The 24821-nt window shown below is 37.1% G+C and overlaps 1 protein-coding gene across 3 annotated transcripts in view; it reads right to left on the reverse strand.

Annotated features, from left to right (window-relative positions):
• The window catches only part of cul1.S (cullin 1 S homeolog), a 56524-nt gene that overhangs the window by 12369 nt on the left and 19334 nt on the right, over positions 1–24821 (reverse strand). For 2 of the 3 annotated variants that reach the window (NM_001095895.1, XM_041567237.1), the window contains 11 exon segments: positions 28–76; positions 2235–2341; positions 2424–2531; positions 2984–3114; positions 3817–3979; positions 4314–4477; positions 5466–5556; positions 7609–7659; positions 7772–7939; positions 10267–10441; positions 15563–15858. In NM_001095895.1, coding sequence (NP_001089364.1) covers positions 28–76; positions 2235–2341; positions 2424–2531; positions 2984–3114; positions 3817–3979; positions 4314–4477; positions 5466–5556; positions 7609–7659; positions 7772–7939; positions 10267–10441; positions 15563–15702 — 1347 coding nt within the window. In that variant the 5' untranslated portion in view covers positions 15703–15858. 3 annotated transcript variants of the gene reach the window in all.

Below are 24821 nucleotides of genomic sequence, written 5' to 3' on the forward strand. Positions count from 1 at the left end.
CCCATAACTTGTACATTCTCTGCTTACCACTTGGTTAAGGGTATCTTCCAACTCTGCTTCCTCTGGGTTCTTGGAACTAAAAATCAAAAGAAGAGTTTATTATATTACTTTACACAAAGTAAATATTTTTAATGGAAATTAAAGTTTTAAAGATAACAGAGCGGTAGCATGATAAAGGTCAAAATGATCTAAATAAATATGTTTGCTTCCCCCCCCCCCAGTCCTGGGAGTGCGGGTCTTCCCTTCTATTTGCAATTTAAAAAGGTTGAATTTTTAAAAGGTTGAACTTGTGTGTCTTTTTTCAACCTAACTTACTATGTATTTTAACTTTTCATTGCAGCTTTTTTATGCTGCCTATTTAATTGGGGAGATGCACTATATCAGCATGTTTGCTTCTAGGAAGTTAATCAACAAGCCAGGTATTTATTGTGTATGGTGCATGCCATCTCTACTAGGTGTACAGCACAATTGTTTCTTCAAAACCCAGAGAGCCTCCCTGCACTGGTGCAGTTATTCTACTTGGATTGGCATTCAATTTATAATGCTGGAAATACTGCTTAGTCGTATTGCAATTTTAGGTATGTTAATATGTATAGAATTTTATTGGAGCTTGTACAAAACAATATTTAGGCAAACATATGTGGCTGTGACTTTAAGTGGAGTTAAGGAGGAGTTGTAAAAAAGTGGGCACTGTCTAAATATTTTGTGCTGTAAGCTATGCACTTCACTTGTCCCTGTATTTTACTCTCAAAATCGGGTAACCTTAATATAATACACATATATCTAAGGTGCTTAAATAAGGCAGACACAAGGCATTATACGTGTAACTTTTCTGCTTATGATGCTAAACCCCTTTTAAAAAAACAAACAAAAAGAAAAAAACATGGGAGGCATGACCTTTCCATTTTAAATTTTTTAAGGAATCAGTGCTAAGTGTGAGGATCCATGGTTTACTCAGTACTGAAAAACCTCATCACAAGATTAACTTCCTAGAAGCAAACATGCTGATATAGTGTATCTCCCCAATTAATTAAATAGGCAGCATAAAAAAGCTGCAGTGAAAAGTTAAGATGCATAGTAAGTTAGGTTGAAAAAAGACACACATCCATCAAGTTCAACCTTTTAAAGATTCAACCTTTTTAAATTGATACTGACACTAAAAAAATTATTTTCAAAATATTAATCTACATTAAAAGTCACCTATAGGTCATGTTGATCATTTTTCGCGGATAGTTCTGCTTTTGTAAGTAATTGTCACTTGAAGTTCCTAAACCTGACTGTTTTGTCAACCTGACTGTCCTTAATGCTGATGGACTCCTGCTGCACAAATATGTCAGCCCCCTCATAGAGGACATGGGGGAATCAGCTAGGTAATGTCAAGAGTCAAGAGTGAGTTTGTCATTTCATCCATATACGTTTGTACAGTACACAGTGAAACGAAACAACGTTCCTCTAGGACCATGGTGCTACACACAACATAGACAACAGACAAAAAGTGAAAGTGCAAAAATATGCAACTCCTGCAAGAGAGGACAGCATAGTGCAGGGACAGGATAAGACAGTGCACACTCAGCAGATGTAATATGTTAAGTAAATAATGCTAAACGTGTGATATGATGGTATCATGTAAAAGCATCAGGCAAATACTTTTATGGCAAAATTATGAATAGCATTCAATGACAATGTTATGATAGATAATTTTATTTTCTGATTTCAGTATCTCTTTAAGTCTATATATAACCTGCCTAACTGTTTATTCAGTTGAAAAAAAAAAACATTCGAAGCCTCTCCACTTTGCCTCAGAGGGGAAAAAACTTCTTGCTGAGTCCAATATGGCAATTGGACTAGTTCCTGGATCAACTTATACTATGTGCTATCTTCCATAACCCTGTATTCTCTCCCGTGCTAAAAAGCCATCCTACCCATTCTTAAAGCTAATGAACTAATTCAGGGAGAGAATTGAATATCTTCACAGTTCTCACTATAGAAAACAGACCAAGTATGCGTAAATATAGCTGCTCTAAACCTTTTGCACTATGATCTCATTTATCAGAGGCATTTCTCAGGCCTCACCCATTTGATATATTACAACACAAATAATTTGAAGGTGTCACACATGTGGAATAAGGAGCCCAGTTATGACTCACCAGATTTTCAAATAGTTTCATAAACTGTGCCCTGGTTCCAACTAATAAGAGTACTAAGTACATAAAACTACTACGAAGTCTGCTTACCTCTTCTTCAACAGAGAGTCACAATACCGGGCAAGCAACTCTGGTGACTTGCTGGAAGACTGAGCCATTTTTGTCACAGCATTGTTATTTATAAAGCGACCACAAGCCTAGGGTGCAACAGTTAAGTAAGTTATTAAAAGAAGATGCCCTGCCATTATTACAGAGAATTTTAGATGGCACTGAACTCACCTTATCTAGTGCAGCCACAAATCCAGCATCATTGTTGAATGCTGACATGACTAGGGCATTGTATTTCTTGTGGACATCCAGAACAGTCTGTACATACATTTTGGGATCCTGAAAAAAAATAAAATACGGTCAAGAGTCTATTTTTAATGTCATTTTCTAGGTATTTATTTCTAGGTATTTCTGTATGCGAACAGTATAATATGGCTGCACAACTAAATTCAAAGGTGACTTTACCAATAAACATATGCTCGACGTAGCATAAAATCAAAGAAAAAAAAAATCTAACTAGCCAAACATTGGACTGAAATCATATACAAAGCATGCAACACATATAAGATTTTCTGATAGAGCTACTCTTTTTCCCTAAGGTGTCCATACAATAACCTATATAGCATTTTCCAGCAAAAATAGACCAGAAATAACTTTGCAAGTAATTTCCTGTTTAATGGCTGAAAAAGCCTCAGCATAAGCCTCAATATCCATGCACGTGCTTTGTGATGTTTTTAAGATGCAATAGTATAGGAAAATATAAAAAGGAATATACATAATTCGTAACTTACATTTTGTGCAGCTTCTCCACATTTCTCTATGGCAGCAAGTCCCTGATTGTGAATATGAGTTTCTAAAAGCTTTTTTAGCTCTCCCAGACCATCCTGGATTCTGGAAACAAGATTGTACATACGGCCCAAGTCTGTAAGATAAGAGTATGTATTAGTATTAGTTTCAGGTCACTGTTTATGTAGTAAAACATTGTTATTCTTCGGATGGACAATGAAAACTGAAGTTTTGTAAAATTACAAGGGCCAGCGGGAAGTATTCTCGGCTACTTTCACTTTAGTAATGAAAAGAAGGTCACACTGGTTACTTTACATATAACAACAACATCAGGCTGCCTATTAGTGATGTGTGGGCTGGCTTGAAATCCGTGGTACCCGAAGATTTACCTGCGGGATTGCTAGGACTTCTGCACAAGATTGCTGGGTTCGGGTTGAGCGCTTCCCTCTGCTCTCCCGCCCACAACCTTACTCTGCTGGCTTCTACCTTCGGCAGCCTCTATTTGCAAGTGTGTGCCTGTCCCCCTTTTGTGACATCAGAGATGGGCGGATCTATAAATAGACCTACAGTGCTGGGTACGGGTTGGGTCGATTTTTTGTGACAACCTGCACATCACTGCTGCCTATCTTTTTTGATAGATAGGCAGTAGTGATATGAAGCCAAGCATTTCTATAGAAACTCTTTGCTTCCTACAACTGTGTATGTACACAACTACCAGAAATACACAGACATTCGATAATTGTTTTCCATAAAAGCTGGAAACTTACAAGTACACCTGAAGTCATTCATATAGCAAGGTGTTAATTTTGGTGCAGACTGACCCATGTTTGATAATTACCTTCATTTTTATCAGCATCTAGTAAATTCTGGAATTCAGTGTGGAAAATCTCTAGATGTTTTTCAATTAGGACTTGTTCACATTTCCGTGCTAATTCATCCTGCGTGCTTTCATGTAAGTATACTTGTACTCTACGCTGCTCCTCCAAAAGCCGAGCTTCTGCCTAAAAATGACAAAAGCGTTATCAACATGGTAGCACTCATTATTAAATAAAGGGTAAATACAGGGAAATCGTGAGAATGCAAATAAAGCCATCATCGCTCTCCATGTATTCTTGAAGTATTTGCATGAGAGAAGAATATGAATGGTGTAAAGCTGAAGTGTGTAATGTGTGTAACAGCAACACTGCCAAGCAACTGCACGACATCTCTGCAGTACTTTTAATTGTATTAGTTATAATACTTTGCAGACAAGGTTATACTAAGCCTGCTTGTGTCTCTTTGGAACTAGGTTACCTCACCCTAGTAAGAGAACAGTCAAAAAAAAATCAGACCTACCTTTTTCATATATTCTGTGACAGGGTTCTGCTGTAAAAACTCTGTGCTCTCTCTTGTATAAAACCGTTCTGTGTCAGCCAAAAACTGAGACTCAAAGGACTCTTTATAAACAGTCAGTGTTGGGCCTTTGGCAAAAGCATCATCTTCATTTAAGCCAAGCTCAACTTGAAAGAAAAAAACATGTTAACTTTTAACTGCTTTGTGATTTTTTTTTTTTACACTGGCAGCATGGTGCATTTTATTGCAAGGACCCTTTCACTTTTTGGTGATGAAGCAAAGTGACTTTAGGCTTTAATCTTTTCTTGTACCATATTTGGGGACACATAATTGTACTATTGCGCGCGCGCGCACACACCCACGCACGCACGCACGCACACAAAACAGAATTAAAAGGGAATTTCCTTCCAACAAATAATTATTTTCTAATTGTGGCATTGATCAAACAATTCTGAGAGGTGGATTTAACAAAAAATCAAATTGTGATCTAATGGTTTATCACTGTGGGGAAAAAAGGGACATTGCCAGTACAGGTATAGGATCCCTTATCCGGAAACCCGATATCCAGAAAGCTCCAAATTACGGAATGGCTGTCTCCCATAGAATCCATTTTATCCAAATTTTTAAAAATGATTTCCCTTTTCTCTGTAATAATAAAACAGTAGCTTGTACTTGATCCCAACTAAGATACAATTACTTATTGGAAGCAAAACCAGCCTATTGGTTTATTTAATGTTTAAATTCCTTTCTAGTAGACTTAAGGCATGATGTCCTCAAATTTCATCCCCGCTTAATGTTTTTAAAAATTAGTGGTGAGCACAACTTTCCCTTGTTTGTTGATTCCCTTGTTAGCTGATACACATGCCATGAGGGTGACTGGATAGAAGAGACACCCCCTTATGAGTTAATGGCAATATAATCCTAAAAGAGGACCAGTATTACTTAACTCACAGGAGGGAAAAATTGATTGCAATTTGTCTTTGATGAAGGGTTAGAAGAACAAAACACATGTATATGGCAAAAATATTTGCAAAACGTCACAAGAAAAGGAGAAAAATAATTATAATAGACAGAAAGGGAGAGAAAGTCACATGTTGTTAGGTTATTTATGCATTAGCTGATGTACGAATACATAAAGATCAACACTGCACTTACCATAAGATTGCACTACTCCACTTATAAGCCTGGTGTTTATTGTTTCACCATTTCGTTCTTTTTCAATCAGTTTCAGCACAGCATTGGTTACCTTGTGAAAGAGACCAAAAAAAGTCACAAAAATACTTTGTTGTATTTACCTTTAATGACATTTTTGTTATACATAAATGCATGTGTAGGTGAGAGACAAAAAATATGTGTAGGATAAAAGAGAGACGAAAACAGTGTTTAACAACTTGAAAGTGTAGCATTAACAATGACACCACATATCACTACTGAAGATAGTAAGAGATAATAAGAGAATAAACACCTCAGTTACCCTTCGCATAGAACATTGTGTAAGCACCACACTGAGGGTCAGAGCGGGGGGGGGGGGAACCCCAGAATTAGATTTTGCCAAAAGATTTCTGAACATAGCAACATGAAGTACAACATATCTGCATCACTGGCATTCATTTCCTTTTCAGCTTTCCGTGTCTATTGCTTACTATTTGCTGCAGTGAATGGTAAAAGTAACAGCAAAAATTAACATTAAGGGGAAGGAATGGGGAAACAGCAAATGTTTTGCCTTTCTACCATGACATATATACCGGAAAAGTTAGTGTCTCTATCTGAAGTTAGTGTCTCATATTTTGGATTCGGCTGAACCCCCGAATCTTTGCGAAAGATTCGGCCGAATATCGAACCGAATTCGGGATGGGAAGGGGAACACATTCCTTGTTTTGTGACAAAAAGTCACGCGATTCCCCTCCCCGCCCATAATTTGCATATGCAAATTAGGATTCGGTTCGGCCGGGCAGAAGGATTCGGCCGAAAACTAATCCTGCTGAAAAAGGTAGAATCCCGAACCAAATCCTGGATTCGTTGCATCCCTACCATAGATGTAAAGATTTTAAAAAGATCCGATCGTCATCGTGAGACCACGATTATCTCGAAACGATCATATGATCGTACAAATTGTCCATCAACTAAAAAGACCATTTGCCAGGAAAACAAAGGGTAGCGGTCTGCTTGTCTCTGCAAACATAGATAGATTGCACTGGGACCAATAAAGATTTTTTAACCTGGCTGATCTATTTTTGACAGATGTCGGCTGAAAAATCGCAAGATCTACGATCGTTCGAATCTCATTAACCGCACGATAATTTCGAAGGATTGGCCAGACTTCGCTAACATCGGTCGTTCGGCAAGAAAATCTTTGCGTCTATGGGGACCTTTAGTCAATGGGAGATGTCCTCGGATCAATTTGCAGCCATTCCTGACATTCGAGTTTCTTTGGGAGAAAAAACTCGAATCCACTTTTTAAAACTCGCATCGAATTTGATTTGAATTCAAGTTTTAGGGTTGATTCTATTAACCAGAGTTTTGAAAATTAGATTTTTTAAATATATTTTGATCAGTTGAATTTCGCATTTATGGCAGTTTTTAAAAATTCCCATAAATTCAACCCTTGATAAACCTGCCCCCCAAAAATAACATTCATGAACAATAAGGGGCACATTTACTAAGGGTCGAATTTCGAAGTGCTAAAACTTCGACATTCGACCATCGAATTCGATAGTCAAAGTTTTTTTTTTTTGATTACATTTAGCAGTTTGCGATTGAATTAAAATCGTTCGATTGATCATAGAATTCTAATGATTTAATCGATCGATTTTCAAAAAAAACCTTTGAATTCTAAAAACTTAGCCAAATGTTGGCTATAGGTTCTAGGAGGTCCCCATAGGCTAACATAGCAATTCGGGCAGGTTTAAGGTGGTGAAGTCAAAGTTTTTTTAAAGAGACAGTACTTCGATTTTCGAATGGTCAAATATTCTAAGTATTTTCAATTCAAGTCGAAGTCGGATTTTGCCTATTTGATGGTCTAAGTACCCAAAAATTACTTCGAAATTCGAAGTTTTTGAATTTGAAAATTCACTTCTTATTTACTGTGACCCTTAGTAAATGTGCCCCTACTTCGATTTTCATATGGTCGAATATTCAAAGTATTTTCAATTCAAATCGAAGTCGAATTTAGCCTATTCGGTGGTCGAAGTACCCAAAAATTACTTCGAAATTCAAATTTTTTGAATTCGAAAATTCACTTTGACCCTTAGTAAATGTGCCCCTAAGTATGACTGTCTAACAAGGGCTGGAGATTTACCTGCTTATTCAAAGGCTTAAACAGACAATCCCTCCATGTCACCAAGGCCAGCTAGAAGGAAGGAACAAAAACATGTCAAGAAACTTTTAGCAGTTGAATTAATTGTTCTACTAGCAAGCAACCTGTTGTAAGAGATCTTCTAAGAAAATAGGGTCCAACTTACAGAGTATATTTCATATATTCCTTTGCGACCTTCATCACACTCACGGCGAACCCAATGTCGGTTGAGGTACGCACAGATTCCATTTAGCACTTTACTTGAAAACCTGTAATCTTCCCATTGCTGTGTGTAAAACTTCAGTACGCTCTCATCCATTAAATCTTCTCCATCCTGAGGAGAACATATTAATAAAATTATATCCCCCAAAACTGTTTCAATGGTCTTTTATACAGTAATAATTCCAAATGAAAATATTTTAAAAAAAATCCTTTGTTATTTTCTCTTATTAGAACCCAAAACAGCTTTAGCAATAGGTTTTGAAACATAAAACCTGTCTAATACACAAGATAAAAAAAAAAAGACCAGCGAAACAAAACAATGCACTCTGGTGCTATTCTGTACTCCTAACTGTATAGAATAGTGAACCCCAACTTTTTATACCCATCAGCTACATTCAAATGTAAAAACAGCTGGGAAGCAACACAAACTTGCAAAAAGTTCATGGGGGTGCCAGATAACAGCTGTGATTGGCTATTTTGTAGCCTATGTGGACTGGCAGCCTACAGGAGGCTCTATTTGGGGGTACACCCAGTTTTTATGCAACCAAAACTTGCCTCCAAGCAAAGAATTAAAAAAAAAAAAAAAAAAGTACCAGCCTTGAGACCATTGAGAGCAACATCCAAGAGGTTGGTGAGAAACCTATTGCTTGCAAGCCACTGGTATAGAACATGATTAGAATAGAGTTGGTGTCAGATAAGCAGCTGCAGAACAACTGAACCACTAGTAAACTGCACCTGGTAGTTAGGTCACCACAGCTGCTCTACAACATTGGGTATAAGCTTGCAGTTCCACAGTAGTAGTAGTAGTAGTAGCAGTAGTGTCAGTGCCAGACTGAATAATGCCCCAGTATGTATGTATGTATGTATGTATGTATGTATGTATGTATGTATGTATGTATGTATGTATGTATGTATGTATGTACAGTGGTGTGAAAAACTATTTGCCCCCTTCCTGATTTCTTATTCTTTTGCATGTTTGTCACACAAAATGTTTCTGATCATCAAACACATTTAACTATTAGTCAAAGATAACACAAGTAAACACAAAATGCAGTTTTTAAATGAGGGTTTTTATTATTTAGGGAGAAAAGGGAGAAAAGAAATCCAAACCTGTGTGAAAAAGTAATTGCCCCCTGAACCTAATAACTGGTTGGGCCACCCTTAGCAGCAATAACTGCAATCAAGCGTTTGCGATAACTTGCAACGAGTCTTTTACAGCGCTCTGGAGGAATGGCCCACTCATCTTTGCAGAATTGTTGTAATTCAGCTTTATTTGAGGGTTTTCTAGCATGAACCGCCTTTTTAAGGTCATGCCACAACATCTCAATAGGATTCAGGTCAGGACTTTGACTAGGCCACTCCAAAGTCTTCATTTTGTTTTTCTTCAGCCATTCAGAGGTGGATTTGCTGGTGTGTTTTGAGTCATTGTCCTGCTGCAGCACCCAAGATCGCTTCAGCTTGAGTTGACGAACAGATGGCCGGACATTCTCCTTCAGGATTTTTTGGTAGACAGTAGAATTCATGGTTCCATCTATCACAGCAAGTCTTCCAGGTCCTGAAGCAGCAAAACAACCCCAGACCATCACACTACCACCACCATATTTTACTGTTGGTATGATGTTCTTTTTCTGAAATGCTGTGTTACTTTTACGCCAGATGTAACGGGACGCGCACCTTCCAAAAAGTTCAACTTTTGTCTCGTCGGTCCACAAGGTATTTTCCCAAAAGTCTTGGCAATCATTGAGATGTTTTTTAGCAAAATTGAGATGAGCCTTAATGTTCTTTTTGCTTAAAAGTGGTTTGCGCCTTGGAAATCTGCCATGCAGGCCGTTTTTGCCCAGTCTCTTTCTTATGGTGGAGTCGTGAACACTGACCTTAATTGAGGCAAGTGAGGCCTGCAGTTCTTTAGATGTTGTCCTGGGGTCTTTTGTGGCCTCTCGGATGAGTTGTCTCTGCGCTCTTGGGGTAATTTTGGTCGGCCAGCCACTCCTGGGAAGGTTCACCACTGTTCCATGTTCCATGTTCTCACTGTGGTTCGCTGGAGTCCCAAAGCTTTAGAAATGGCTTTATAACCTTTGAAATTGAACTCAGGTGTGATAAACCACAGTTAAGTTATTTTTTAACAAGGGGGGCAATGACTTTTTCACACAGGCCCATGTAGATTTGGAGTTTTTTTTCTCCCTTAATAACGTAAACCTTCATTTAAAAACTGCATTTTGTGTTCAATTATGTTATCTTTGACTAATAGTTAACGGTTTTTGATGAGCAGAAACATTTAAGTGTGACAAACATGCAAAAGAATAAGAAATCAGGAAGGGCGCAAACAATTTTTCACACCACTATGTATACAGCAAATAAAACATTATATTACTTTATGAAGTACCGGTATAATAAAGTTTTCCATGTTGTTTATATTGATTTGCCTCATAGAGAACTTACCTTTAGCAGATTTGTTAAGTAATTCTTCAGGAACTCCTTTAGCCTTTTGTACAGCTCCAGACCAACAAACTGGGCACCTCCAGGAGTCTGGCCTTTTTTAGATTTTGATGGTGGTACTCCAGCTCCCCGTGCTTGGTTAGACTGGTGCACACTGGTGCAGTAGTTATAAACATGTCTGAAAGGGTATATTAAGGAAAACACAGAAAAGGCAAACCTAATAACTGAAAACATAAAACATTCATTAATCATAAAAAGCATAAAGCACAGTAAACAGAGGTCCAGCTTTAGAAATATTTTATACAGGTATGGGATCCGTTATCCGAAAACCCATTATCCAGAAAGTTCTGAATTACAGAAAGACCATGTCCCATAGACTCCATTATAATCAAATAATCCACATTTTTTTAAATTATTTTCTTTTTATTTATAATAATAATAAAATAGTAGCTTGTACTTGATCCAAACTAAGATATATTTAATAATGCAGTTGGTTGTGGAACAATAAAGAGTATTGCAGTCAACTTGCTGCCTTGGGTTTGTTCCACAACCAACTGCATTATTGATACATTGATTTGGGATATCGAACACAGGATAACCCGTGGAATTAAACCAACAAAGGCTTTTGGTGAGCCGCACCCATTCCTTTATTTAAGATATATTTAATCCTTATTGGAAATAGAATGAGCCTATTGGATTTATTTAATGTTTACATGATTTTCCAGTAGTCTTAAGGTGTGAAGATCCAAATTACAGAAAGACCCGTTATCCAGAAAGCCCCAGGTCCCGAGCACTGTGAATAATAGGTCCCATACCTGTAATAGAGACTCAAAGTTTTTGGTCTTCTTGGATGTCACCCCATCCCCCAAACATTTATTTGGGTGCCAAAAGTCTGATGACACACAGGGAGATTAGTTAGGTATAAAGCCTCTGATATTACCTCATGCCACCAGAAATGCTCTTTTGGGGTAAAAATCACCAGTATGGGCTCATTTAGGTGCACCCAAACCAGGTGATTTCTTACACTTTTCAGTGACATGAAAAACAAACCCTATGTACCATCAGCATTTTGAGAGCTACAACCCCCCCCCCCCCAAACAGCAACCTAAAATGAAATAGTCCTACATTTATCTCTCAGCAAACCATTTTAAACCATTGGGGGATGGTCTTACTCAACAAGATTTTAGAGGAATAACATGGTTAGACGAATTCTTCGCATAACATACCAAGCAATAGAATATTATACTGTAGTGCAAATCCATTAATATCATTCAAACTGTGATATTTATGTCTGTGCAGCTGCTCAGGGCAGAAATATTTAACATCTTCTATGAATAATACATGGATGGCAGCCAGATAAAAAGATTTACAGCTTGGTTTTGTAAGTACCTAGTCTGTGCACAGATATAATTTGCCCAATACCACCACAATATTGTTCATAAATACAACATCTGTAAAATCTAAAATTAGATAAATAAGAGGGCACATTACCCAAGTCTCTACTTATGGTTCTTACCAAAAAAAAAAAAAGTTATCAACTTACATCCATGGTGGAATTTGAGAAAACTATAATGCTAATGTTAGAAAAAGCTGAGCTTATTACTCATCAAGGGAGTTATTTACGAAGTTTTTATTTACGAAACTCCAGTCGGTCTTTTTGGGGCAAAACTGAGATTTATTAAAGCTCGTCACAGCAAAAAGGCTGAATCCGAAAATCCACCATCTCTGAAATGCCGAAAAAAAATTTCAAAGCTGTTAAGATGTTTATAAACTGCAAATATAATCAATCTGTAGCAGCAGTGCCACCTGCTGGGAAGTTCTTCAGACTGTTCTGATGTTGCACTGCATAAGAAATACACAAGAAAGGTCATCTGTGGTTTCTGATCTCTTTCCTGATTTGTTTCCTTCTAAATATATTCTCCTTGAATAGACAAGTAGGTGGCATTGTGGTTACAAAATTCATATTAGCGACTCAAACGCTTAGCGTTAAAACCAAAAATATTGCTTAGAAGACCATCATAAGTAATTTTATTTGTTTTTTCATATCCTATAAGGTGTGGTTTCAGGATATTACTTTCCTAGATACCCAAAAAGCCGATAAAGAAGGTCTATTTGGGTAAGATTTGGAGTCAACATTTATTTTCTGGTGTTGATGGAACTTTGATTAAATGGCTGATGCTTTCCTATAATGGTAACCTTGCAAACTATGGTGGTACGGGGCATGAACAAAGGTTTATCCTCTATGTTGGATTTGAACTAAAAAAGTCCAACATCCACAGATATTAAACCTTCTTTTAACAGCATAGAAGTGAGCTTTGTAAAATCTATTAGGAAAGCTTGGATACATATGATTTTATCTTAACTATATGTATGATACTGTAATAAATTACATCTATGGTTTACTATACTTTGAATATATTGATCTTGTGGATGAAATATTCTATATTTCCATTTATTGAAATTCTTATGTAAAATTTGTAAGACTATTTAGGTTTTTATGTCAGTCATTATGCCTTTGCCATGACTGTATTCCTGACGAATATACATAAATGCAGGGAAAGGTCTATGACATTTTTTCCTAATCAACTCTAAACGTATAAAAAAAACGCTGTTTTCAAATATATTGGGACATTAAGATATAATGATTTGCATAGCATTTAAACACTATATTTAATTGCTAATAGTTTCACATGTTTAAAAAGGAGAAATTAATTATTTTTTAAATTTCATACCAGCAAAGTTGGGACAGGGGCATGTTTCAAATTGTGTTGCATCACCTCTTGCTCTAATCTGTAAGTATTTGGGAACTGAGGAAACAAACAACTATAATTTTGAAAGGAAAACGTTGACCCACTCTTGCCTGATATAGTAATATCATAATGTGACAAATATTTGAATAATATGATTTATCCAAATATTTAAAATGATTTCTCTGTAACAATAAAACAGTAGCTAGTACTTGATCCAAACTAAGATATAATTAATCCTTATTGGAAGCAAAGCCAGCCTATTGGGTTTATTTAAGGTTTATATGATTTTCTAGTATAATTGAAGATATGAAGATCCAAATTACGGAAATATCAGTTATCTGGAAAATACCAAGTCCAGAACATTCTGGATAACAGGTCCCATAGCTGTATATGTTGTTACAAAACCTGTATATGTAATAGATTGAAAAGGCATAATTAATTCTGAACAATGTGCAAGCTACTCCATGCCATGTACACTAATGAACCCCGCACACTATCACTGATCGTGGTTTTTGATCTGTGCACTTATAGAATGTCAGATGGTCTTATCTTAAATGAGCTGGAGCACAGAGAAGGAGGCTGTGTTTCTGATTATATTTATACATGGTTTCTTCTTTGCATGGTATAGTTTTTAGGGATGCACCGAATCCACTTTTTTGGATTCGGCCGAACCCCCGAATCCTTTTTGAAAGATTCGGCCGAATACCGAACCGAATCCGAACCCTAATTTGCATATGCAAATTAGGGGTGGGAAGGGGAAAACATTTTTACTTCCTTGTTTTCTGACAAAAAGTCACGCAATTTCCCTTGCCGCCCCTAATTTGCATATGCAAATTAGGATTCGGTTCGGCCAGGCAGAAGGATTCGGCCGAATCCGAATCCTGCTGAAAACGGCCGAATCCTGGCCGAATCCTGAACCGAATCCTGGATTCGGTGCATCCCTAATAGTTTTAACTTGCATTTGTGGTTGGAGTGTCAAACATCACCAGATGAACAAAATGGTTTTCGGAAGTATTACGGAGCCCGGCCAGTAGTTTTGACTATCATAGTAATCCATTATTGGCTTTCGGCCATTTCCCTTGTACACAGAGATTTCTCTGGATTCTCTGAAGCATTTAAGGATTTTATGTACTGTACATAATGAAATGCCCAAATTCTTTTAAATTTTACATAGACAAATGTTATTCTTCAATTGCTGCAATGTTTGCCCTTGTACTGAGTGGTTTACCATTTTACTTCTGAGAGACCCAGCATCTATTGGATGCTCTTCGTAGCATTACAAAACTTTGAGACTTTACTGATTTCAACTTTTTTGAAACGTGTTGCTAGCATTAAATACAAGCAAATATTTTCTCAGACACAATAACATTTCGCAGTTTCCACATTTGAAATGTTATCTACTGTATGTACTATTTGCAATGAAATATAGGGTTAAAATCTGCAAATCACCCCATTTTCCTATTTACATTTTACACTGAGGAGCCCATTAACTAACAATCAAATTTAAATTTTTTCCACAAATCTCGAAAGAAAATGTGGATTCTTAAAAGCCCTATGAATTAGATTTATTAAGGGACGAATTTAAAACTCACAATTTCATAAATTCATATTGGGAATTATCCAAACTTGATTAGAATTTTAATTAAAATTTTGAGATTTATCCAACCCATACCCTGGGATTAATCCAAAATCGACTATTCGCCACCTTAAACCTGCAGAGTTCATGTATAAGTCACTGGAAGAGGTCCTGTGACCAATTTGAAGAAAAAACTCGATTTGAGTTTAGTCTAATTTGATTTGACTTTTCGGGTTGGTAATATTCATTTGAGTTTTAGATATACAATTTATTTCTTAAATATCCCCCTAATCGAATATTTAGCACATTTTAAATTAGTGAAGTTAAAAAAAACTCACAAGAATTCAAATTCGACCTTTGATAAATGGGCCTCCCAGTGTAAAAACCACAATAACCTATAATGCAAAAATTCTCCAAGTAAAAGTCGTCGAGGTCCTATAGAAGTCAATGGGAGTTGATTAATTTGGACTTTTAGAGGATATCTGATTTTTTTCTGCTAGGATTTGTCCAAAAACCTTGAATTTTTAGAGGTTTTTAGAGGCACACATATTTTAGCACATCGTACAACAACAATGGTTTTAGAGAATGCGCGTTTAGTCTTGGTTTCTAAAACCACTAGAATAAGTGTTTTGGAAATGGGGGTTATAGAACAGCAATCACAAACAGGTCACACCAAGCAAAATCTATAGTACTATCAGTAGACAAGTTTCAATTTAGATTATTTGAAATGTAGTCCGTTGGAGTAAAAAAAAAACTCATGTGTTCCCCAACGAACAAGGCCATTAAAAAGTATACAGTATTAACCTCAATCACCCAAAACAAATAGATTTTTAACTACAGTAATTAGTCACCAATTACTGTTCACCTAGACTGCTTAAGTGACAATAACATTAATACTTAGCAGTAGATCATCAATCGATTATGCATCTTGCAGAAGGTGTGCAAACGTAAAGGGGGGTTTCATTAAGGATACGTATAGAGTTCCATATATCTGGACTTTGCCATGCTCTGTCTTGTATAAACTTGTTGGATCCCGGCCCGCAGGTCATCCCATATTTGGTCCAAGCCAATCTGTTTCAGTCCATGTGGATTTTGACTCCTGTTTGAAGACATTTTGTGGTTTTTTTCCCCCTAATAAAATGTCTTTCAGTGCCAAAACTTCCTTTAACAAGTTACTTAAACCTCCATATGATGATAAAATGCTGGAGATTTCCAAATCGCATGTGAATTGATCCTGATGGGTGATGTAAATCCTATTAGTTAAAATGCCTAAGATTGAAAAGATAATTAACATGTTAAAAAAAGGACATTAACATTTTTTATACATCAAACTTAATTCAAGGTAATATTTCTGCTGGCCACAGACTATCTTCTGTCACCATTGCTTCCCCTTTTCAGCCTTTATATTATGCCACACCATCATGCTGATTTTTATACAAGGACAAAGGACTTCGGAGGAGGTAATAAGGATTATGAAACAAGCAACAGGCAACTGCTGAGACAAGGCCAGAAAAAATCATTAGAAAGAAAGCATCATTACAGACGAAAGAGAAGAGTGAAGAATAAAATAATAAATATATCTAAGAGAACAAGGAAGGCTGCTATAAGGCAAAATAAGGTTTGTTCGTAATATTTACATTCAATATAGTGTATATTAGATGATGACATGATTGGATCAACCAGTGCAGAACTGAACTCGCACATGCATAGCACAGGTATGGGACCTGTTATCCAGCTAGCGAAGGAGATAGACGCTATCACTGCTTCGCACTCTACCGCCAGACTATTTTCGCTCTGGCGAATAGACGTAACTCCACAAATTCACTAAGATTTTACTGAACGTTATCACGACAGACTTGCCTTCGCCAGCTTAGACCAGGCGAAGTGCAATGGAGTGCATAGGACAATTTATAGTGGAAACATTTTCTAAGTCCCAAAAAACGCTGGCGTCTTTTCCTTTTTTCAGAGTGATAGCCTGCAAAAGTCCTTAAAAATGTTTTTTGGGTAACCAGGTTCCCCAATACATTTTCTAACATACGGAACATAAACTATAGAGTGGGCTCATGTGTAGGGCATTATAACAACTCTATTTTCTTCATTAAGGTTCCCTGGACTTGTGTAATGTAATGTATTTGCTGTAACATATACGTCCATTAAACTTTATAATTTCCAGTTGTATGCAAATTAGCCAGAGCGAAGACCTCTAACGAAGTTTCCCTAGACATAATTGAAAGCTAGTACATCTTCTCTTGGATTGCCGACGTAATGCTAGAGAAAATTCGCCAGCGTTTGGCTCCCTGGACCAAGTTTGCATTTTAGTAAATTAGTGTTGTCTGAGTGAATTTTCACATGTCAAGCACACTAAGTGCCCCTTTACAATCACAGATGTTGGTTTTTAAATGGTGTACTCCTAACAAGCTGGATGATCCTTCTCTTCAGCCCAGAGGACATGAGATTCATCATTTCCAAAAAGAATTTACATTTTTGATTTGTCAGACAATATTAGAGGTTTTAAATTCCCCTTAGTCCACAAAATAAGTTTGGTCTCAGAGACAGCAGGGACACTTCTGAATCATGTTTATGCAGTATTTTTTTTGTTTGTATATGTTCTTTTTTTGCAGGTAGGGTTTTATCTTGCAAGTTGGAAGCAACGTACTATGTTTACAGACAGAAGTATTACTGAGACCATTCAGTGATTAACACTACAGATTTTGGTCTGTTATTACTGCAGCGCCGATTGAGAACCCAAAGATCACAGTCATCATATATTGGCTTTTGTCACTTGCATGCAAAGATTTCTTCACATTCTGGTATCTTTTAATAATATTATGTACCGTGCATGACGAAATGTGTTGCTCTTGTCCAAACTTTTGTGAAACGTGTAGATGGCATCAAATTCAAAACAATATTTTTCCAGGAAGCTATAAAATGTCTTCGTTTCAACATCTGATATTTTGTCTTTGTACTATTTGCAGTTAAACTGAGGGGGGTTAAAAGTTTTCTGTATTAACCCACTCTTTTTACATAGTGTCCCAGCTTTTTGGAAAGTGGGTTATAAGATCTTGTAAGGTATTTTCTACCGCTCTTCAAAACTTTTACTTACTGCATTAATGGTTGTTTACACATATTATAGAGCATTGCAGGTAAAATTACTTTTTATTAATAAATAATGCTTTATCCTATAGTCCAGACTTCATTCTACTATATGGAATGTTGAAGAGGGAGTGACTAACTATTCCAAAGATAATATGGGGAATTAGAACTTTTCTTTTTAAAAGAAGTAGTAATAATAATACAAGAATATAAATATGGTAAAATATTCAGGCACATACTGGATACTGTCCAACTTTCCTTTCTTGGAAAAGTTCCCTTCACAGCCAAGCAAAGTACAATAACAGGTCTAAGCAAAATTCCAATAAGCATTTCAAGTTTCAAAAGATCTCCAGTACTGACCCATACTCTGAATATGAACAGTCCAAAAATTAGACACATGCAGAAATATTACCTTGTTACAAAACTAAAATTTGCCCACAGTGTTCCAAAAAACTCTGACAATGCATTCACACTGCACTGGGGACGCAGAATGTCAGTTACTGACTGGCTTATTTCTTAATCACTTAAAGGGGTGGTTCACCTTCAAACAACTAGTTGGTTTCAGATAGATCACCAGAAATAATGACTTTTTCCAATGACTTTCTATTTTCTATGTGTGACCGTTTTTCTAATATTGAAGTGTAAAGTGTCATTTCTCTCCTTCTGAAGCAGCTCTGGGAGGGGGGGTCGCCGATCCTGTAAACTGTTCCAAATGGATACATTTAGTTGATACATTTCTTATATTTGTCCCTGCTGAGCAGAATCTCTGGGTTTCATTACAGGCAGCTGTTAGAATTTATACAATAGTTGCTAATACTCCAGAGATGCTGCTGAGAAATGTATCAACTCAAACACCAGAGACACGAACATTCACCTTTAAACTTAGATTTTGAAAAAACTTAAAAAATAAATAATGGAAAGTAATTGAAAAAAAGTCATTATTTCTGGGGAACAATCTAAAAACAACTGAATTGAAAAAAGTGTTTGGAAGGTGAACAACCCCTTTAATACGTGCATGGAGGGAAGGCATCAGAAGGCCATATTTTCAGCCCAGAATTAACAATAGATAGAATCAATGACAAAACAATGTTTCTGAGCTTTTAGAAATAACAAATGTTCAGGAGACCCATGTTATTAAAATAAGTCATACAAAGGAATCTAGAGACCCATAGGCACACTTGGGACCCAAAACATTAAAAATGGCATGCATTTGTGATCTATTCTGCTTGTATAGACCTACTGTGATATTATGCATGGCATGATGCTTGCCACATGTTTTGCTCTCTGAATATATATGTTGGAGACAACACATGATTTTATTGTGTTCATGTTGTTATTGACTACAGAACCACTATTATGGTTGTGTGCTTTAAAAAAAAAAAGAGTTGGCGAGCAACACAAGCATGAAAAAGTCTATGGGGATGCCAAATAAGGGCTGTGATTGGCTATTTGGTAGCCCCTATGTGGACTGGCAGCATACAGGAGGCTCTGTTTGGCAGTACACCTGGTTGTTATGCAACCAAAACTTGTCTCCAAGCCAGGAATTCAAAAATAAACTCCTTTGATGCCACTGGGAGCAACATCCAAGGGGTTGGTGAGCAACATGTTGCTCACGAGCCACTGGTTGGGGACCACTGATTAAGAGACTAATCCACATCTACCATAAGTTTGTGCGCCACCATTTTTAAGCCCCACCTAGAGAGAGCAGCATCCTGTCTTAAAGGGGAAGGAAACCTAGTTGGCGCAAAAACCCTCCCCCCGTCCCGTGTGTTGCCCACCCTCCCTCCTCCCCCCTGGCCTACCCGTCCCGCTGGGCAAATGCCCCTAACTTTTTACTTACCCTTCTGCGCAGGTCCAGTCCAGGGAGTTCACAGACAACATCTTCTTCCACGCGATCTTCTTCCTGCTTTGACCGGCGCATGCGCAGTAGGAGCATTTCGCCAGTACGATCTACTGCGCATGCGCCAAAAGTACTTCGTGACTTTTGGCGCATGCGCAGTAGATCCGTACCGGCGAAATGCTCCTACTGCGCATGCGCCAAAACACCATTCAAAGCAGGAAGAAGATCGCGTGGAAGAAGATGTCGTTTGTGAACTCCCTGGACTGGACCTGCGCAGCAGGGTAAGTAACAAGTTAGGGGCATTTGCCCAGCGGGACGGGTAGGCCAGGGGGGAGGAGGGAGGGAGGGTGGGCAACACACGGGAGGGTTTTTGCGCCAACTAGGTTTCCTTCCCCTTTAAAGATCTGAGCATGTGCTGAAAGGGCAAAATTGGCACACATTTCTTTAGTACATCCTGACATTATAGCTGCATCCAATACGAAGTGAAAAATGATACTGCACACGCGCAGTTGCAGAGACCACTTAGTGCAAACATCCAGTGTCCCAGACATAGAGGTAAGCAAAGAAAAATACATTGGATATCTACAGAGGAGGTTGGGTATCTACAGAGGAGGTGGTGTGGGGTCTTTGGAGCTTCAGATCTTTCTTAGAAATAGGACTTTAAGTGATAAACATTGTTTTATAACAGGTACTTAGCTACAGCTTATTTGTTGAAACGTGTATAATACCTTTGAGACAGATATGGATATGTTACCCTCTATGTGAAGCCAGTGGGCTGAAGATTTGTGTTTGTGCCCAAATAAAAGTCAGAAAAAATTGCAGTTTAAAAGTGAACGGCTGTGTCGGTCTCAATTTCTGTGCTGAAATCTGTGCTGTGGCCTTGGGTTTCACTACCAGAAGCTCACAATATGTTAAAAAACGGATTTGCTATTTAGAAAAAAAGAAAATATCAGGTGAGGAAAATGTGCAGTCTGCTGAACTTTAAAGGGGTGGTTCACCTTTTGGTTAACTTTTAGTATGTTGCAGAATGTCCAATTCTAAGCAATTTTTCAATTGGTCTTCATTATTTATTTTTTATATCTGTTTAATTGTTTGCCTTCATCTTCTGACTTTCCAGCTTTCAAACAGGGGTCACTGACCCCATCTAAAAACAAATGCTCTGTAAGGTTACAAAACTACCATTATTGCTATTTTCATTACTTCATTTTCTATTCAGGCCCTCTCCTATTCATAGTCCAGTCTCGTATTCAAATCAGTGCATGGTTGCTAGGGTAATTTGGACCCTAGCTACTAGATTGCTGAAATTGCACACTGGAGAGATGCTGAATAAAAAGCTAAAAAAACACAAATAATAAAAAATGAATATTACTCTCTACAATCTACATCATACTAGAAGTTTAATTAAAGGTGAACAACCCCCTTAACACACTAATTTATGCCCAGGCACCACAGATTAAACACAATTTAATAATGGGAGGATAGTCCATGCAAAAAAATTCACCATGTATTTGTATAACAAAGTCCCATGTACATTCTGTTTTCCATTACAAAAGTGTAAAGCTTTTTCTTTTTGTACATCTTAGGAAAGGAGGAAGAGTACTGGCATGAGAGAGTTAATTAAGTTTCAAACCGATGACAAGCCTTAACAACATGGCAAAGAATGACCATTTTGTAAAGTGTCAACATAGACCAAGCCCAAATAACAAAATCAGATGATAGATGTGCCAACAGATGGTTATTTATATCTACTACATCAACAGTCGTTAAACATCTCTGCTGCTGAAGAAAAGTACTTAAGTATGTTACTAACTTAGTGCTTAAAGCAGGCAGTATCCCTCATAATAATGTATAAATTCAACTAAATATACAGAAGTAGCCAGATGTAATCAAAAATACTAATAGCATAAACAAAATATATTTCTGTATAATAACACACTGACCTGCTTGGCTTTATTTTTTTTTTTAAATACCGTAGACACCTATTTTGTATAAAGTCGTTGAACAGAATAGAAATGTAGGGGCAGATTTATCAAAATATGAGATTAGAACTCATCATAGAAAAACCTCACTCACTTTCATTCATTCCTATTGGGAATTTTAAAAGCATATTTATCAAATGGTGAACTGCACTGATAAATACGATTAAAAAAATCCCATAGGAATGAATAGAAAGTGAGTGAGTTTTTCTGTGCTGAGTTATCACATTTTGGTAAATATGCTCCTAAAAGTAAATGGCAGACCCCCCCCCCCATCTCTCAAGATCAATGAACAGGTTTATTAAAACCCATGGTCATATACATTAAAAAAAATAAAAGAATATCTTACATTGAAAACCAGGTATTTTGTCTCAAATCATTTCCCCTTACAGATGATAGCAAACATCATACCATGCATGTATAGGTGTCAACTTCATTACTTCTAAAAGTGGCCACATGGAAGCCTTACAGGATACTTTTTATCGTTAAAAGACATAACGCCAAAAAACAATTGGTCTTTACGTAGTTCAAATTGTGTGCTAAGTGACAGCAAATAAATACAGTGTCTTTGTGAATGCTTATAAACTAATCTTTGTGACACATGCATCTCCCATTTATGTCTAGACCAATAACAAATAGCTTGCCAACCAAAAGCAAGTTACTATGATGCACTGATCAGTCATCAACTAATCAGTAAGATTTTGGAAAGGTATTACTATTGTTATTATTATTATTAATATTAAGACTCCAAGACATCATCTCACAGTATACTCCCACATGATATACAACTTGGCAGCAAGAATAGATGCCAAAAGGCAAAAAAAAAATCCCAGCCAAAAGCCTGGTGTTCAAACGGATACTTTTTTTTATCCAGAGGGATACCACCGAAAAAAAAGTTTACTTTGATAAGAATAGATGTACAGTTCCTTAAAATACATACAATACTGGTTTCCTGGTCAGTTCACTGTGATAATTTTCTTGCACAAGAGGCAACAATTGCATTACAAATGTGTCATTTTAATCTGGCCCACTGTTGGCAAGTTTCCCTTATCAGCCAGATTGATCACATACATAACATACACAAGTAAATCCAAACATTTAAAATCATTGCAACATTATGTGGTACGTCTAAGACTGCATTCATAGTATGAATCTGTCTCATTTGCACCAGGATTAGATGGATGAATGACTTAACCATTAACAAGATATTTAACGTACTTCCATATAAAAACTTAGAATCAAAAAGACAAATATTGGAATGGGACTGTGTTTGCACACATGCCCATCTTTAGCAGTCAACAAGTTCCTGTCAGGCTAAGTAAATTAAGCATTGATTCTATAGATCACAGTACCTTTTGTGACAGGGTGTTTGGAAAGTACATGGAAAAGAGTACATTTAAACTGCAAGATAGGTGTTGCAGAGGGATACTTGGCCCAGGTAGAGTTAATATTTCCTCTCAGCCAGGTAATTAAGTGGCATCTGAGAGAGGATCTACCTGACCATGTAAAAGGGCTGTGTGAGCATAGCTCAAGGCTCTCCAGGGAAGTGAGGGGCTGCGAGAGACAGAGCTGGGCAGAAGGATCTTTTCTGCCAGCAAGAGAGTTCCAGAGGTTGGAGCCTAAATCCCTTGTGGGGAAAGAAAGAGGAAAGGACTGGCAGAGGCTAGTGAGTCTGAGTCCCAGGAGGGTAAGCCAGCAGGGCTGAGTGTAAAGCCCAAATACTTCAAGGTGCAAGAGGGTGAGAGTTTCCCTTGATGGTGAGCGACGAGAGGGGGGAAACCCCTGAATGTTTTGCAGTGTATTTACTGAACTGTACCCTGCATGTTCTACAGTGAAGTTGAATTGTAACCTGAACATTTTTCTGTTGCCTTTTTGTTGGGAATGTCCAGTGCTTAATAAACCTGTGTTTTTGTCCTAAACCTTGGTGTCCCTGTCTCTAAGCTCCAAAATCCTACGCTACCTGCCTACCAAACGCTAATTCCCCCATCAAAAAGTGCAGGCCAGTGGCATGTCACACTTTCTATTCACAGGCATAGTGGTTTATATCAGTATAATACACAACAGCCATGAATATTCTGTAAATTATAGCCTTATAATACACAAAAGCCATGAATATCTTGTAAATGATATCCTTATAAACGGTGAGTTCTGATGTCATCAGTTATAAACGGTGAGTTCTGATGTCATTTCTGTCACATGACTCACTGAAATTTGTGTATTATAATAAATAAAGTACCCCCAGTTGTAAAATATGAGGATATTAGAGGTTACCTCGGAGTTCCATGACCTGTATAAAAACACTCGGCCTTGTGTTTTTATATGGTCATTAAACTCCTTGGTAACTTATAATATCCTTATATTTTACAATAGGGGGTACTTTATTCACTATATAATACACAAAAGCCATGAATATCTTGTAAATTATATCCTTATAAATGGTGAGTTCTGATGTCATCAGTTATAAACAGTGAGTTTTGATGTCATTTCTGTCACATGACTCACTAAAACGTGTGTATTATAATTAAGTACCCCCAGTTGCAAAATATGAGGATATTAGAAGTTACCTCGGAGTTCCATGACCTGTATAAAAACACTCGGCCTCGTGTTTTTGTATGTTCGTGAAACTCCTTGGTAACTTATAATATCCTTAAATTTTACAAGAGTGGGTACTTTATTCACTATATAAACGGCTCTAGTGATGTCATCAGTTATAAACAGAACTTATTGATGTCATTTTTGTTATGACTCACTAAATCTTGTGTATTATAATACAGTACCCCTTGTTGAAAAATATGAAGATATTAGTGACTTATAATATCCTTATTTTTCAAAATATATTGTTTTATATATATATTCAGTATTTAACTAATCAGTTGGTGGCTGAAAGAAGGGATATTATATGAGTGGCCATTTACATTCCGGCAACCTTCCTATTGCTCTATTTGTTCAAAACATGGCCCAAACGTTTAGAACAGCAAGTGAAGAGGGGAGCTGCTGCTTATCTTCGCTTTAACTGCCAGTGTACCACAGATGATCTGATACTACACAGCATCAATGTTCAAAGATATACCATCCATGATTGACGGATATCTCCAGTACAAAGACATGGGACTATAATGTCTGCCAAGTTTCCAACCATAGCTATACTGCTTTTGCTGGTACATATATGGTTGGCTTAACTTGTTACTCATTTTGCAACTCTGGAATTTATTTTTTTAGACGGTTGAATCAGATTGCATGCAGATTCTGCATACTTAGTACTAGGAATTTGACCTAAATCTACATATAATCATATCCAAAACATGATATATATATCTATAGAT

Source organism: Xenopus laevis, chromosome 6S, assembly GCF_017654675.1.
Source record: "Xenopus laevis strain J_2021 chromosome 6S, Xenopus_laevis_v10.1, whole genome shotgun sequence".
NCBI classification, from domain to species: Eukaryota; Metazoa; Chordata; class Amphibia; order Anura; family Pipidae; genus Xenopus; species Xenopus laevis.